The following is a 14,383-nucleotide window of genomic DNA, read 5'->3' as shown; positions in this document are numbered from 1 at the left end:
ATCCTCCCAAGGAGCTGTCACCCTTAGCTCATTGTCCATCCTGCCATTTCTAGGAAGGTGGACAAGTCACCAGGAGACATCTCTCTTATGTGGGCAGGTGTGGGCCAGGACTCGCCGAACGCGTACTCTCGTATTAACGATAACTCTGGGCATTCACATAGGACATGCTCTATAGTTTCGTTTTCTCGTTCACACTTGCTACATAGAGGTGTGTCTGCTATCCCCAGTGTGTGGAGGTGTTTGCTTAATGACCAGTTAAAAAACCAACTGCCAAACGTAGATTTTTCCTGGTCATTCCCAAGTACTTCTTTGTTGTTGACTCTTCAAGGTTACTTAGTGTTACCTTGGCAAGTTTACATCCTTTCCCTTCTTCCCATCTTTTTACGGTTTGCGTATGGGAGTGACATTTGACAATTTCCGCGATTGTTGTAGTTGACCAACCAAAAAGATCCCCAGGTCCTAAGAGTCTTAGGCCTGCCGCCTTCCTAGATAATTGGTCAGCAATGCGGTTGCCTTTATTCCTATTGTGTCCTTTAACCCACCTCAGGATGATGGTATTACCATCCGAAGCATGAGTTAGTGACTCGTGACACTCCATTACTAAACCTGATGTGATGTCTGCTATCTGTGCAGATCATTATAGTTTTCCCTGCTATACCTTTTTGGGTTATCCCTTTTGCGGCTATGGAGATACCAGTCAGTTCTGTCTGAACTACGCTGGCATTTTTGCCCATACCCCACTTTATTCTTAGGTTTAGTGATCTGGAGTATATCCCGCATCCTGAGCCTTCTTTCATTTGGGAGCCATCGGTGTATATGCAATAGGCATTTGCCACGTTTGTCTCCATACACTGTCTTGTTTCAATTTTGTAGGGTTTGTTAAAGACAAACTTTGGTTCAATTGAGTCGCAGCCTGATCTTCAAGGCTTTAAATACAAAAAATAAAACATCTACGTCTGCCTATAATACCACTAAAATGCTTTTTTTTTAACCTTTGAACACCTCAAATATAATAATAACTTTTTACCTATGATTAAGTAGTTTTTGATTTCTTTTTTTCTAGGGGAATAAATAATTTCAACAGCACTGATCCACTACCTCCACAATTCACAATGAGATTGAGGGACCGAAGAATCGAAATCAGCTATCCAGTTAGATTGACTTGCCAGATTATTGGTTATCCAAGTCCCAATGTGAAATGGTACCACGATGGAAAACAAATTAAAGAAGATGGTAAGTAAAGGTTATAAAAATGTAAATTTAGCTAATTATATTTTAGTCAGTATTATTCGATAAACACTGAAATAGACTTTGGAACTAACAATTCGTTTCTACACTGGTTTACAAAAGGAAGAATGTTTACAAGTGCTCTTAGAAAGTGAAATATTAATCTTATTAACACGCCTTTTACTATATTTACTGCAGAATAATCGTACAACCTTAACTGATTTGAAAAGTTTCTCTATATTTAACTAACCACTAACTTTACAACTAACAAAATACGGCTAGGCTAGCTGTATTTGGTTGGTTCCGAAGATTTTTTTAATTGCTTTTATTCCAATTTTATTTTTTATTATAATTGTTCCTCATAACCGGCTCCAATTATGTTAACCCTTTCACCACTAAATTTAGTTTTACATCTAAGTGACTAAAACTATTCAGTTTTATAATCAGAATAATTAATTTAAACGAAGTATGTATATCATCATCATAAGTAGCTCGACAACCCTTTCTGGGTCCTGGCTTGTTCTAGGATTTTCCGCCATTCTGTTCTGTTCGTTGCTTTGTTTTTCTAGTTGGTAATCTTAAGTGTTTTCAGATCTTGTTCCACTTGTTCAATGTATATAAGCTTGGGTCTTCCCTTTGACCTTCTCCCTACTGGTGTTTGCCTCATTGTATGCTTTGGTGTTTCAGTCTCCAACATCCGTTCAACATGGCCCATCCAGCGCAGACGTCCAATCTTTATGGATGTTATGACCTTGGGTTCATTGTATGCTGTGTATAGTTCAAAATTATATATTCTGCGCCATATGTTATTTTCTTTCACCCCCTTATATATGTGTCTAAGGATTTTTCTTTCAAACGTACCCAATAATTTCTCATCGCTTTTCGACAGTGTCTATGTCTCTGATCCATATACAAGGACCGGTTTTATCAGGGTCTTGTATATTTTGCATTTGGTTTTTCTTGTGATGTAGTTAGATCTTAGATGTTTAATTAGTCCATTATATGTTTTATTAGCGATATGTATTCTTCTCTTAACACCTTCACTAAAATTGTTATCTGCGGTAACTAGTGAACCTAGATATGTAAAATTTTTCACAAACTCGGCACCCTGTTATAGGACATCACAAGAGTGCAGCCAAGTACTATCATAATTTCATACATGTCGGTCTTCTCGCAGTTAAGTTCCAAATTCTTTTTTCTTTTTAATAGGTTTATTAGTACTATCAGCAATATGTGTAAACAAGCTTCTAGGAAATAATTTTAAAAAACATATCTAGCTCATAACACTGTCCATTGAATTCTAAAAGATTGACACCTTTCGTTTCCTTAGGCCATTTTCTTCTAGGTATAAAATTTTTCGAAGGTATTTTCCAAGTTACAACATGCGTGTTTACATTGGGACTCAGTCAATAGCTTCACCACACCCATTATTACCGTTTTCTTCGTACATTGAATCGCGTTCATCATCGCTGCTTATATCTGCTTCTTCAGTACTGCTATCACCGTCCTCCTCTTCGTCGCTCATTTGAACTCCTCCTTCACTTCCATCTTCTCTGTCTCCAGGAATATAGTCAGACTCATCAGATCCTGAAAATGGTTCTTCTTCTGAGTCAGTCATATTATTTATAGCCTCTTCTAACCCTTTTTCACTAAGAGGCCGGTTTCGTCTCATATCTGAAAGAGAAAAGTTTATTACTCATGGGTAATTTTGATCAAATATAAAGTTACTCTAGGGATCAAACGATCCCACTGGATTATTGTTTACTAAAACATCTTACATTGTAATTACTGTTTATTGTATTTTACTTACTTGTAATAGTACTATCGTGTGCACGATTTATTCCTTAGTTTTAACTAAAATAAGCAACGGGTTCTTGCAATTTCATAAATAATAACTCAGACAACCATGCACGTGCCTGCCACAATACATCGATGTTAGGTTAGGAAATTCAATCATGTGATGACACCAGTGTTGCCGATTGACGAGAGTAGACTATAAATTACTGAAATATTTATTTGTACGTAAAAGCGATTATATTTACATCCATCAGTAAACATGAACTAGTGGCCGGGAACTTAAGTCCCCCGCAGTGGCGAAAGGGTTAACTGAATCCAATTGCGTCGAAAATTCCTCGGTAGAATGCAGTAGGTTCATCATACCCATATTGAAAGAGGTAATCAAAAGAAAGAAAATACCACTGTTAATAAGTCAATAACATATCGAGGATAAATAATTTACGTTTTAAAATATTATATATATATATATATATATATATATATCATCATCATCATCATGTGCAGCTTTATCAACCGTTTCCAATTACGGTGCAGCCTCCCTTATTTCAATGATTCATAAGGGGTCGCGAGGCATACCTTACCACGCTGCCTCAGGTCGGGTTGGTAAGGGGCAAGTGTTGTCGTACAATGGCTTTTGCCAGTAACCATTGAGTTATATTATATTAATTAGATTTATAGTTCCATCGTTGATTAAAATCAGTTTCCCAGACATCGAGGGGAGCATTATCTAAAAAATTGAATGTACATTTTTCATCAAAATTATCATCATTGTTGTTGTATTTTGGATCAAAAGTCGTATTATTCATAAAAACTGCAACAAAATGAGATTTTCTGTTGCTATTTTATCCATTTACTTAACCAAATTTCAAATTTTAATATATATGAGATCTTAACGGAATTTTTCATATATTGTCATTTTGACAGTTTTGTTATATAAATAATTAACTGGATGCATTTTCATAAAAAAGGTACTTTGGGGTACCGTAAACAAACCCACAAACTGACACATATACAAAACGTGATTAAAATGTTCATAAGTAATTGTCAAAAACACTATAATCCCGGTTCTTATCTTACCGTTGATAATTAGTGTCATTGTGTGATATGTTTTCGACGTGGGAATAATTTCGTCTTCATTTAAATCAGTTGTATTGGAAATAAATTATTTAATATATATATATATATATATATATATATATATATATATATATATATATATATATATATATATATATATATATTTATATATACATATACATATATAATATATATATATATATATATATATATATATATATATATATATATATATATAAAATCAGAGTTTTTGTCCTTTTGATTTACTATGGCATTAGTAACAGGAGAATTCTACTATCATCATTGCATGCGGTTGTCTTTTTAAAGATAAATCTTATGCTATGATTTTTTTCTGACAGATATTCTTAAGTTAAAGTTGTAATTGAATTAACTATCTTGCAATAAAGTCGTCCCAGTTCAAAAATATTGGCAATACCATTTTAAAGTCGTCTACTTTAAAATGTATAATATATGTCTGAATTGCCAATATGAATGAATCAGATAAAATTAATTATTAGAAGAATTTTTTACCAAGCAAAAAACACAATTTGTTTAATATATTAATCATTATTAAATAAGTATCACCCACCGATATTCTGCATGCGTGAAACAGTGAAATGTCTTTTGCCGCTCTAGCAGCACTTGCCGGTGTGGTTATATTATACCTAAGTTTTTTGAAGTCGCTTCCAGGGATGCCAGGTCTGGGGATTCTTTCTTAGAACTGGGGAAAATTAAGAATCTTTGGGGACTGGGGAAAAACCATTTTCAAAATGACTAATATCTGGGGAAATCAAACTGACTAAAATATGTTATTAAATTTAGTAAAAAATAGTTATTTTTGAAAGTCCAGTAATTATGTGAATATTAAATGTACTACAAGGACAAGATAAGGTCGCGGTAACTGAAACAAATAAATCGCGGGTACAAGAAACAAATAAAATTATCAAGACTTCTTAGGAGTCATAAGGCATTGTCATTTGTCATTTCCTGTAATTCTATGTAATAACTGTCCTACTGTCAATAGAGAGTTATCAAGTAAAATTTTATCCTTCCGTTATTTTGACACGTAAACGCTATTTTTTACGGTATAAGTTTTAACGGATATGTAATTTTAGAGTTATAAAATCGTCGAATTGGTGCTTCACGTTAATAGTTGGCAGCTGTCAGTCAAATGTCGTATGTGACAGCAAAATAAATAATTTTTTTTGTTTTATGTTTTCTTTCACCCAAGATATATATATATATATATCTTGTCTGGTTTTGTACATTTTGGGTTTCAAATTTTGCAGAAATATGGAAGACATCTTAGAACAAACAATATTAGTAGAAGGAAATGACAAAGTTATAGAAGATTTAATACGAAATCATATTTTAAATGATAACATACAAACTGTACATTATGTGTTAAATTTTGATAGCTTATAACCTGAGCAAGCCAAACAGTATTTTCGGTTTGAAAAACAGGACATTCCAAGGTTTGCACAATTATTAGGGATACCAGATACAATCGAAAGGAACAACTTTAAATAACTAACATATTGCATATTGTAGGACTCGACGGACTGTGCATTTTGTTGCGTCGTCTAGCATACCCTAATAGACTTAGTGATTTAAAAACGATATTTGCCTTTTTGTCTTCTTCACTATTTCCGTGTTCATAATTGATAAATATAATGAAATATAATAAAATGTTTTATTTGTCCTGCAGGTGTTTAACCACAGTATATTAAGCAATATAATGTGGCTTAACCAAGAAAACACAAAACGCTTGTTAACTAATGCACTGAAATAAAATTACAGAACAGGAACTTCAATGTCCCAGTCACGAGTCTTGACGAATTGGTGCGATTCGCTGCTAAAGTTACCGTATATCAAACCCGCTGTCCGACGTACGGTAACGGAGAACGGAGTCCGTAAACGTTAAAATCATTTACGTTATTCAATTTTCATACTGCGCATGATCCATTGCTAAAATAACGTTGCCGTATTCTCATTCTCTCATTTGATAACTCTCTAATAATGTCAAAAACAGTTACTATGCCTGTCATTGTCACCAATAAGACTTTATAACGCTTCTAATTTGTTTCGAGCTTCTATCATATGTCATATAATCCGTGTATAATATTAATATACGCCATATGATAGAAGCTCAAAACAAACAAGAAGCGTTGAAAACTCCTATGGCTGGATATAATATCGGTAACTTACATAGCAGGCAACACACAGCGCAACACGGTTTGCATGGATGTAGGAGAAGATTTGTTAAAAACTGAAATATATAAATCTGGGGAATTCTGTTCAAAATCTGGCAACTTTTGAAACACAATTTGGGGTAATAAATTTTTTGGGCCTGGCAACGCTGGTCGCTTCAGTAGTTTTCTGAAGATAAGGCGGAACTACAGTTATGCTGATAATGAATAAGTGTCCAGCATTTGTGAAAATTCTTATGTCTCTCTAGCAGCACATCTTCTATCGCTGTTGTTCAGTTTTTTGAATACTTTTTTGCGGTGTTTTGGAGACTAGAATACGATGCATCTATTTCTAACTACTGATTCATATTCAGCGTGCAAATATGTATCAAGAAAATATGTTTCGGTTTTTTCATAAATCAGTATTTTCGTCCACTTGACTGTCAATAAGTGCGATTGACGTACACTGAGCATCTGAATTCAATAACTTCAGAAGGCTGTTGCTTCAGAATAATAGTTTTTTAGACCTAAGTCCCATTGACTTTTTTAATCTACGCACTGAGAATGGCAATTTTTAAACTACGCAACTTGATTGAATGAACTTTCGTTTAATTTGTCCGGAGCCAGTTTGCCATAAGCATAGTTGCGGGATCCTTTATCATATCCTTGATATACTGCTTTAATTTATTTAATCAGTTAGTAACTGTACTCTAAGGACTCTTTCAGAATACTATTAATTGCGCCAATTAAAAACACTAATAAATGTTATACATCTATCCATTCTTCTTATAAATCCACGAGTCTACTCTCTTCTTTCAAATGGATTCCGAGGCTTCTTACCGGCACTGTGAATAAATATGGAACTATTCTTGTAAGTTGCTGGCCTTACTAGAATAGAATTATTTTTAAAAATCTAGTCTATTTTGGCGTACAGGTGATTTCATCATCATCATCATATAACGGGGGTCCTACGGCGATTGCCGCTTCCCGCATTTCAGCCTCCATCTTTTCCTATCTCTCCAATCTCCCCCTCTTCTAAGCCTCTAGATTGCATTGTTTTTGTAATTTCTCTTCTTCAGGAATTTGGTGGTCTTCCCCTTTTCCTTCTTTCTGGCGGAACATACATTAAGGCTTTCTTTGGCCATCGCTCCTCCTCCATTCTCATCACGTGACCATACCATTGTAATTGCCTTCCTTGTATTCTATCTGAAAGAGTATCTCTAATTCCTGTACGGTTTCGTATTTCCTCATTCCTGATTCTTTCCATTCTCGATACTCGACATGACCTTCTAAGATAATCCATTTCCATAACGTCTACTTTATCTCGTTCATTCTTTGTCATCGTCCAACATTCGGCACCATATGTGGTAATTGGTTCTACAATTGCTCTGTATACGCGAAGTTTGGTATGCATCTTTATTTTATTAGACCACAGTAATGAATTCAGTATTCGGATGCATTTTTTCCCTTGGGTTATTCGGTTTTGTACATCTATCTTAACTCTGCCATCTGCTGATATGATGCTTCCTAGATATTTATACTGGTTGCAGCCTTTTATGACTGCGTTTTCAATCCTCAGATCTGTGGTATTTCCTCCAATTTTTAAATTTAAATTTACTGTAAGCCCTCATTTGGCATATTCCTCAAATAATTTATACAGGTACAGGTGATTTCATTTTCACTAAATAACTCTAGTTTAATTTATCTTTATTCTAGATCGACACGCCTTCTTCACCGACGATAACTTCCAAACGCTGGAGATCATCAAATCCAACATGGATGATTCTGGAACCTACAGCATATCTGCAGACAATGATCACGGATCCGTCTCGTGCCACTGCAATCTCGTCGTCGACAGAGGTATCAAAGACTACATTACCCCGGTTTTCGTCAGCCATGTCGAACCATCAGAAATTAAAGTGAAAGAAGGAGAAGAGCTTAGGTTATCAGCTAGAGTTGAAGCATACCCTGGAGTTGGATTGACGTGGTATAAAGATGGGGTAGGTATATCATCATATTACTTTTACAACATAAGTTTATACTTTATGTTTTAAATATTTTTGCTTGGTTATAAATTTAAATTTACTGTGTTAAAATAATATTTTAGGTACGTCTGCGTCCGTCAAGGCGTTTTGTGATAACCCTGTCGTACGACGGAATTGTTCTGCTATCAATAGGAAAAATTCTTAAGAAAGACTCAGGACTCTACACTTGTGTATGCAGCAATGAAGTTGGACGGGCTCAGAGCACTGCCAGAGTTGAAGTTGTCGACAAATCCACTGATACACAGAACCAAACAGTAAAGATTAAATCAGATATTCCGTAAGTCCAAAAAATTAATAATAATACTAGATTTTGTTATCTTTTTATCATAATAATCGTCATTATTCTCTTTTCCTGGATTCCAATGCGTAATCAGTGTATATCACCGCAATATTTTATATGATTATATTTTGGTTATTCCTTCTTCTTCTTCTTCCCCTTTATAAGCAATTCTGCTTGTTCATTGGCGAATACCTCTATGGAAGGTTCTCACTCCATCTTTTGCGCGGTCGTCCGATACTTCTTCTGCCAATTGGCGACTCATCTCTTGCTTTGATTATTAAAGTCTATTTTATGCTGTAATAATTTAAAATTTAAATTATGTACTTTTTTAGATATTCGAAAGAACCAAGATTTTTGAAGAAGCCCAGATCCACCGAGGCATTTGAAGGCGATAATATCATCATTCTCTGCGAAGTAGTTGGAGATCCCAAACCAGACGTAATGTGGTTAAGAGACTTCCTAAAGGTAAGCTTTTGACTTACTTTTATTTAATTTTTTGATTTATAATAATTGAAAAACGGTATTTTGTGACCAAGTTAAAAAAATATGATCTATATGGTAATTACTACAGTAAAAAAAAATATCAAAATTGTAAACAAAATTGAAAATGAGTTGGTATGCGCTAGTAGTACAATTTTTTTAATGGGTTATTATTTAGATATTAGACCAGTGGTCTCATATGGATGTGAAACGTGGAACCTCTCAACCACTGATGAAAATCAACTGAGAATATTTGAGCGCAAAATACTAAGGAAGATATTTGGACCAACCCAATGCAGCGATGGTTCGTGGAGATTTAAAATGAACCACGAGCTGGATGAAGTAATGCAGAGCGCAGATATCATAAGATTTGTAAAGTCACAAAGACTAATCTGGCTTGGTCATCTAGAAAGAATGCCAGATAATCGAGCTGTAAAAGTAGTCCAGAGATGGAAGCCCCAAGGAAACAGAACAAGAGGAAGGCACCGTAAAAGATGGATAGACGACGTAGAGAGGGATCTTAAAACCATGAACATCAGGCAGTGGCTAAGGAAAGTATTCGACAGGGCAGAATGGAAGAACATTGTTAAGCAGGCCAAGACTCACAAAGGGTTGTAGCGCCATTAGAAGAAGAAGAAGTTTATTTAATGGGATATTTATTGGAGTTTTATTAGTAATATGCAAAGGCTTTAGAATTTTTAGCTATATAATAATCGCTTACTAATAAAAACCAATTTTATCTTTAGTATTTTTTTACTTTGCCAAAAACAATTAGTCAGTATTCCTAGCGATGCTATTGCTATAAGTATTTCTAAATAAATGCAGGGCGGGGGTTGATTTGGATACCGAAAAAAATTTGATGCCACCTGTATTTTGAGTTCTTAAAGTTTGGGTTTAAGTTTAATTTAAGGTAACGGCGTTGCTCTAGAGCCGAAAATATCTCTTCTGTATATATTTGAGTATCCTGAAGGATATACATCAAAACCATTTATCCTCTCTTCACTAGTACAATTTCATAAATAAGTATTTAGTACTTTCAGCGATGAAAATGACCTTTCACATTTACAGGTTGTTAAAGGTAAGGTGGACATTATTAGCAGTAGATTATAAACCAGAGTAAATAAGTTCTTGTTACATATATCAAGAACTTCAAGAGCATTTTTTTGTTTGTGTCATCAAGTCCATAAAAATCTACTAGGCTTTGAAACGATTTTCCTATAGTCTTGTCATATTGTACACTCATTGTATATATTGTACACATACTAAATGGTTTTAAAATTTCTATGTACCACAAACCTATAATCTATAAGAGGATAAAACCAGATCTTCTGTAATATTCTTTTGGCATAGAGGCTGGTACATTATTTCTCTTTGTTCGATTACTATTCTTGAAAGAGACATACAAATTCAATGCAAAGAGCTAATAGTTGCCCAAAAATATTGGTAAAATTTTCATCTGCGTTTTGTCTTAACTGTTCTAATGATCTTTTCGTTTTGTATGCAGATTCAACAGATAAAAGCAGGTCTAGATTTTCTGTTTGAAGGTACTTTTACTAAGCGGTAAAGTGAGTTCAACCACCGAATTGACCACAAAGAGACTTAACGGAGAGTCAGATTGGCAAATTGCAGTCGACAGCAACTGAGAATCAGTCTTATTTTGTTATTACTTCATTTTGTAATAACATCCAATACTTTATTGATGACACGAAGCAAGGAAATAATTGCAGGAACTGAGTTGTGTCTTTGAATCCATCTTGTTGCACACAATCTTTTTAATTTCTCCACTTTCGGCTTCTGATCAATTTGATGTTCTAACACATTTTGCTGCTTGGGACAGTTAAAAAAATATATATAGGTGCCTTCTACGGTTCCAATTCTGAATTTTAAAAGAGACCTAAAGTTTCCTTCTCCTCTTTGGGACGGGGCGTTAAAATCAAAAGGCCCAAAATCACGATGACCTTTAACAGACTTCCAAATGGGTTTAAGAAGGATTCTCTACTTTTTTCTATTTACAATTTTCTTCCTGTATTAAGCAATAATTGAATACTGTCATTTTCTCGAGTATATGTTGCTAAAAAATAAGCCGCTTTCTCTAAACATTTTTTATGATATAAATTTTCGGAATGTTTTTTTAAATTAATTACTATTTAAATAGTAATTAATTTAAAATGTTTTTTAAAATCTTCTCTTGCAATCTTTCATTTTCTAAATGGTGCATTAACTACTTGTCCTGTGCTTGATTCTTGCTGTCCTACAATAGTGGAAAATAACGCACAAAACTTACAGAATGCAGTATCCATTGTTGGGGAATATACCAGCCAATTTCAGTCAGTTAATCAACTCTTTTGAAATTTTGGTTACTATTTATTAAGACAAAACGCCTCAAAAATGCCCAATTTTTTTTGGACTTATCCGAACAAGTAAAAAAAAACTCAAATTTTAATGTTTTATTTTGTTGCTGTGTAAGTATTCAGCTGGCATTGTTGCCAAAGCTTATAATTTAAGCTCTTTAAGATTTTTTGATTTTTGTGAAATGTGTCACGTGTGTGAAAGACCAGCTACATTTTCTCAATATTCTTTGTTTTTCTTACTTCGTATGCCCTGAGGGGAGGTTTAGCCCCCAAAACCCCCTGGTTGTGCCACAGATAAAAACTGTTGTAAGATTTTGTAGCGTAGATTACTTACAAATTTATATTCAAAGCCAAGTTGCTCTTTGTCGGAGAGAGGTGGGCGTGGTTTTTCAAACATATATAGAAATTATGTATTATTTTAGAATTTATTACTGGGCACCACCCCCTGGTTATTCTCGAAGGGGGACGAGAAGAAAAAAAATAAGAATTTAGAGAAAGTTTTACAACAAAACTATACTTTTATTTCTTAGTAATGAATAAAAAAACATTATTAAAAGATCTTACTGTAAAAGTTACGTCATTCCAGAAAGATATTAAAATATCAACTTATGTTTACATTATTTGGTTACCATGAGAAATGTTTATACAAAACTAATTTTAAAATCGTATAGGTAAACAAACGTTCTATATCATGATGGTAAACTCAGAATGAATTTATGTATTATCCCAAATTTCGAAATTCGTTCACATTCAAAGAAATATAGTTATTTATTAACTAAGAATTTTAAGACACTTCACTATTTTTTTTTAAGTTCATAAATATTCCTCGCTTGCTCAATAGAGAATAAAAATATGAAATTTGGTACAACCTGATTTATCCAACTGCTGGTGCTTAGGAAGAAAAGGCTATGCTTTGTTTCTTTTTACCCTCTAAGTATTTGATTGGATCAAACCATTCATTAGGAGTCCTTTTATACCATTAAGAATTACTGGGCTGAGTTTAGAATATATTACTTCGAGTCAAATAAACATATTTAACATCTCTAGCCTCACGATAAGGGTCTAAAAATAAATATTTATCTGAAAATATAGAAAGGAAAAGGATTTTTTTGGCTTACCTCTATAAGAGACCACAAAAACAAAATCACGTCTTAACGGTTTGACGTTTTAAGAGATAAAAGAAAGACGCTATATCCTTTCCGCTAAAAATCGAGACGAGTGATAAGTTAATGAACGTTCTCATCTAACGGATATATTTGGAATTACAGTAGAATCCTTGAGTTAATTAAAGTACTTGAATAATGAATTTTCTAAAACTTTTGAAACTGTTACAATTTAAACTACATATTTGAAATGCTCTTTCCGAAAGTCAGCTATGAATTACGAAACTGAATACTGACAATCGCCATTTATTGTCACAATTATACGAAAATCTGGTAAGTTTTGGATTCAAAACCATAACACAAAATAATTAATTTTCACTTTTTAAATTTTTTATCCCAGATCTATATTTAATAATTCGATTGAATTTTGTGACATAAACGTAGATAAATCTTGTATACAATAAATAAAATGTGAAATTGACTGTGGATGCTAAAGAAAACTTGTTGTAAAACACATTTTTAAACCACTATTAGTTACTAAAAACCTGTTCCCTGTCTCAAATATTAATCACTATATGTATAGAAGATATTTTGATATCGTATACATAAACACTCACACACCTGTTTCTTGAGGACCAAAGATATTACATTTAACAATCACTGAGTTCTTTCTAGTCGTTAACTATCAATAATTCGTACGTAATGACCTGTTTATGATTTCGACATAATTATGAACAATTTGTGTCTATTAAAATCCATATTAAAAATAATTTCCGTTATAATACCTACTGTATGTGGTCCAATTTGCCAGTCGTTTTTTAAATTATTATTAATGATATGTCACAGCTGAAACGTTGTTAATACGATTGCATTGTGTTTAAAATGGGTTTTGAAAGTAAGATAATATACAAATATTTCGACGGTAACTAAAACATCTAACTTATTAACGGAGAAAAATAATGATCTCTTGTATTTATTAAATAACAAATCAATACTTATTGTTTTTGTAACAATAAAACACTGAAAACTTTGTTTTCAAACTTCCACAAAATTTATTTTAAATTCTTATCACTACAGCTGTTTCGGCTGATTGCCTTTCTCAAGTGATCTGTTTTTGGTATGGGTTTACACTTTATAGTCTCTAATGAAATAGGTTGAGGAGGGGAGAACTGTTTGTCTCAAGCTGATCATTCAGAATTATATCTGTGTTTTTTAATTTGTTGATTTCCATAGATTCTAACAAAGATAGCTTAAGGCCTTTATTTTGAATGTGGAGAATTTTAAATTCGTCAATAAAAGAATGATTATGATCTAGAAGGTGAAGTGCGTATGTAGAATCTGTTTTTCTATTATTGAAAGCCCTTTTATGTTCTGCTATTCGTTTATTAAAATTTCTACATGTTTGACCAATGTAAGTTTTTGGGCAGTCGCCACATTTAAGTTTGTACACACCACTGTGTAAGTGTTTTTGATGTTGGCTCTTGTTGTTTTTAATATATTTGCCTAGGTTGTTATTTGTTCTGAAAGCTGGTGTTATTCCTTTCTTTTTTATGTGTTTGGCTATTTTTGTTGATATTTTGCCTGTATATGTAATCGAGCAGAAGGTACTGGGTTTTTTCTCTGGTGGTGGAAATACTAAGTTTAGGTCTTTCTTGTGTAGTTTTTGATTTAACATTTTATTAATTGTTTGTTCGTTGTATCCATTGTTTACTGCTATTTGCTTAATGATATTTAATTCTGTCTCAAAATTGTATTTTGACATAGGAATTGCTGTTAATCTATGTAACATACTATGATAGGCTGCCAGTTTATGTTGTGTGGGATGGGATGATGA

At 33.4% G+C, this 14,383-nt stretch overlaps 1 protein-coding gene across 1 annotated transcript; it reads left to right on the top strand.

Annotated features, from left to right (window-relative positions):
• The first annotated feature begins 6,239 nt into the window (after positions 1-6,239).
• On the top strand, positions 6,240-10,659 carry LOC140448770 (palladin-like). The gene is made up of 5 exons (XM_072541885.1): positions 6,240-6,300; positions 8,007-8,290; positions 8,398-8,612; positions 8,948-9,080; positions 10,600-10,659. The coding sequence occupies exons 1-5, from the start codon at positions 6,240-6,242 to the stop codon at positions 10,657-10,659; spliced, it is 753 nt and encodes a 250-aa protein (XP_072397986.1).
• The last annotated feature ends 3,724 nt before the right edge of the window (positions 10,660-14,383 follow it).

This window comes from Diabrotica undecimpunctata, chromosome 8, assembly GCF_040954645.1.
Source record: "Diabrotica undecimpunctata isolate CICGRU chromosome 8, icDiaUnde3, whole genome shotgun sequence".
In the NCBI taxonomy this organism is placed as follows: domain Eukaryota; kingdom Metazoa; phylum Arthropoda; class Insecta; order Coleoptera; family Chrysomelidae; genus Diabrotica; species Diabrotica undecimpunctata.
This window is presented reverse-complemented; position numbering and strand designations above follow the sequence as displayed.

Bases quoted from the DNA above. Each gene is read 5' to 3' on its own strand.
- LOC140448770 (XM_072541885.1), top strand. From the start codon at position 6,240: ATGATAGAAGCTCAAAACAAACAAGAAGCGTTGAAAACTCCTATGGCT. The intron at 8,613-8,947 runs GTAAGTCCAAAA...GTACTTTTTTAG, and splicing joins AAGATTAAATCAGATATTCC to ATATTCGAAAGAACCAAGAT. The intron at 9,081-10,599 runs GTAAGCTTTTGA...TTTTGTATGCAG, and splicing joins GGTTAAGAGACTTCCTAAAG to ATTCAACAGATAAAAGCAGG.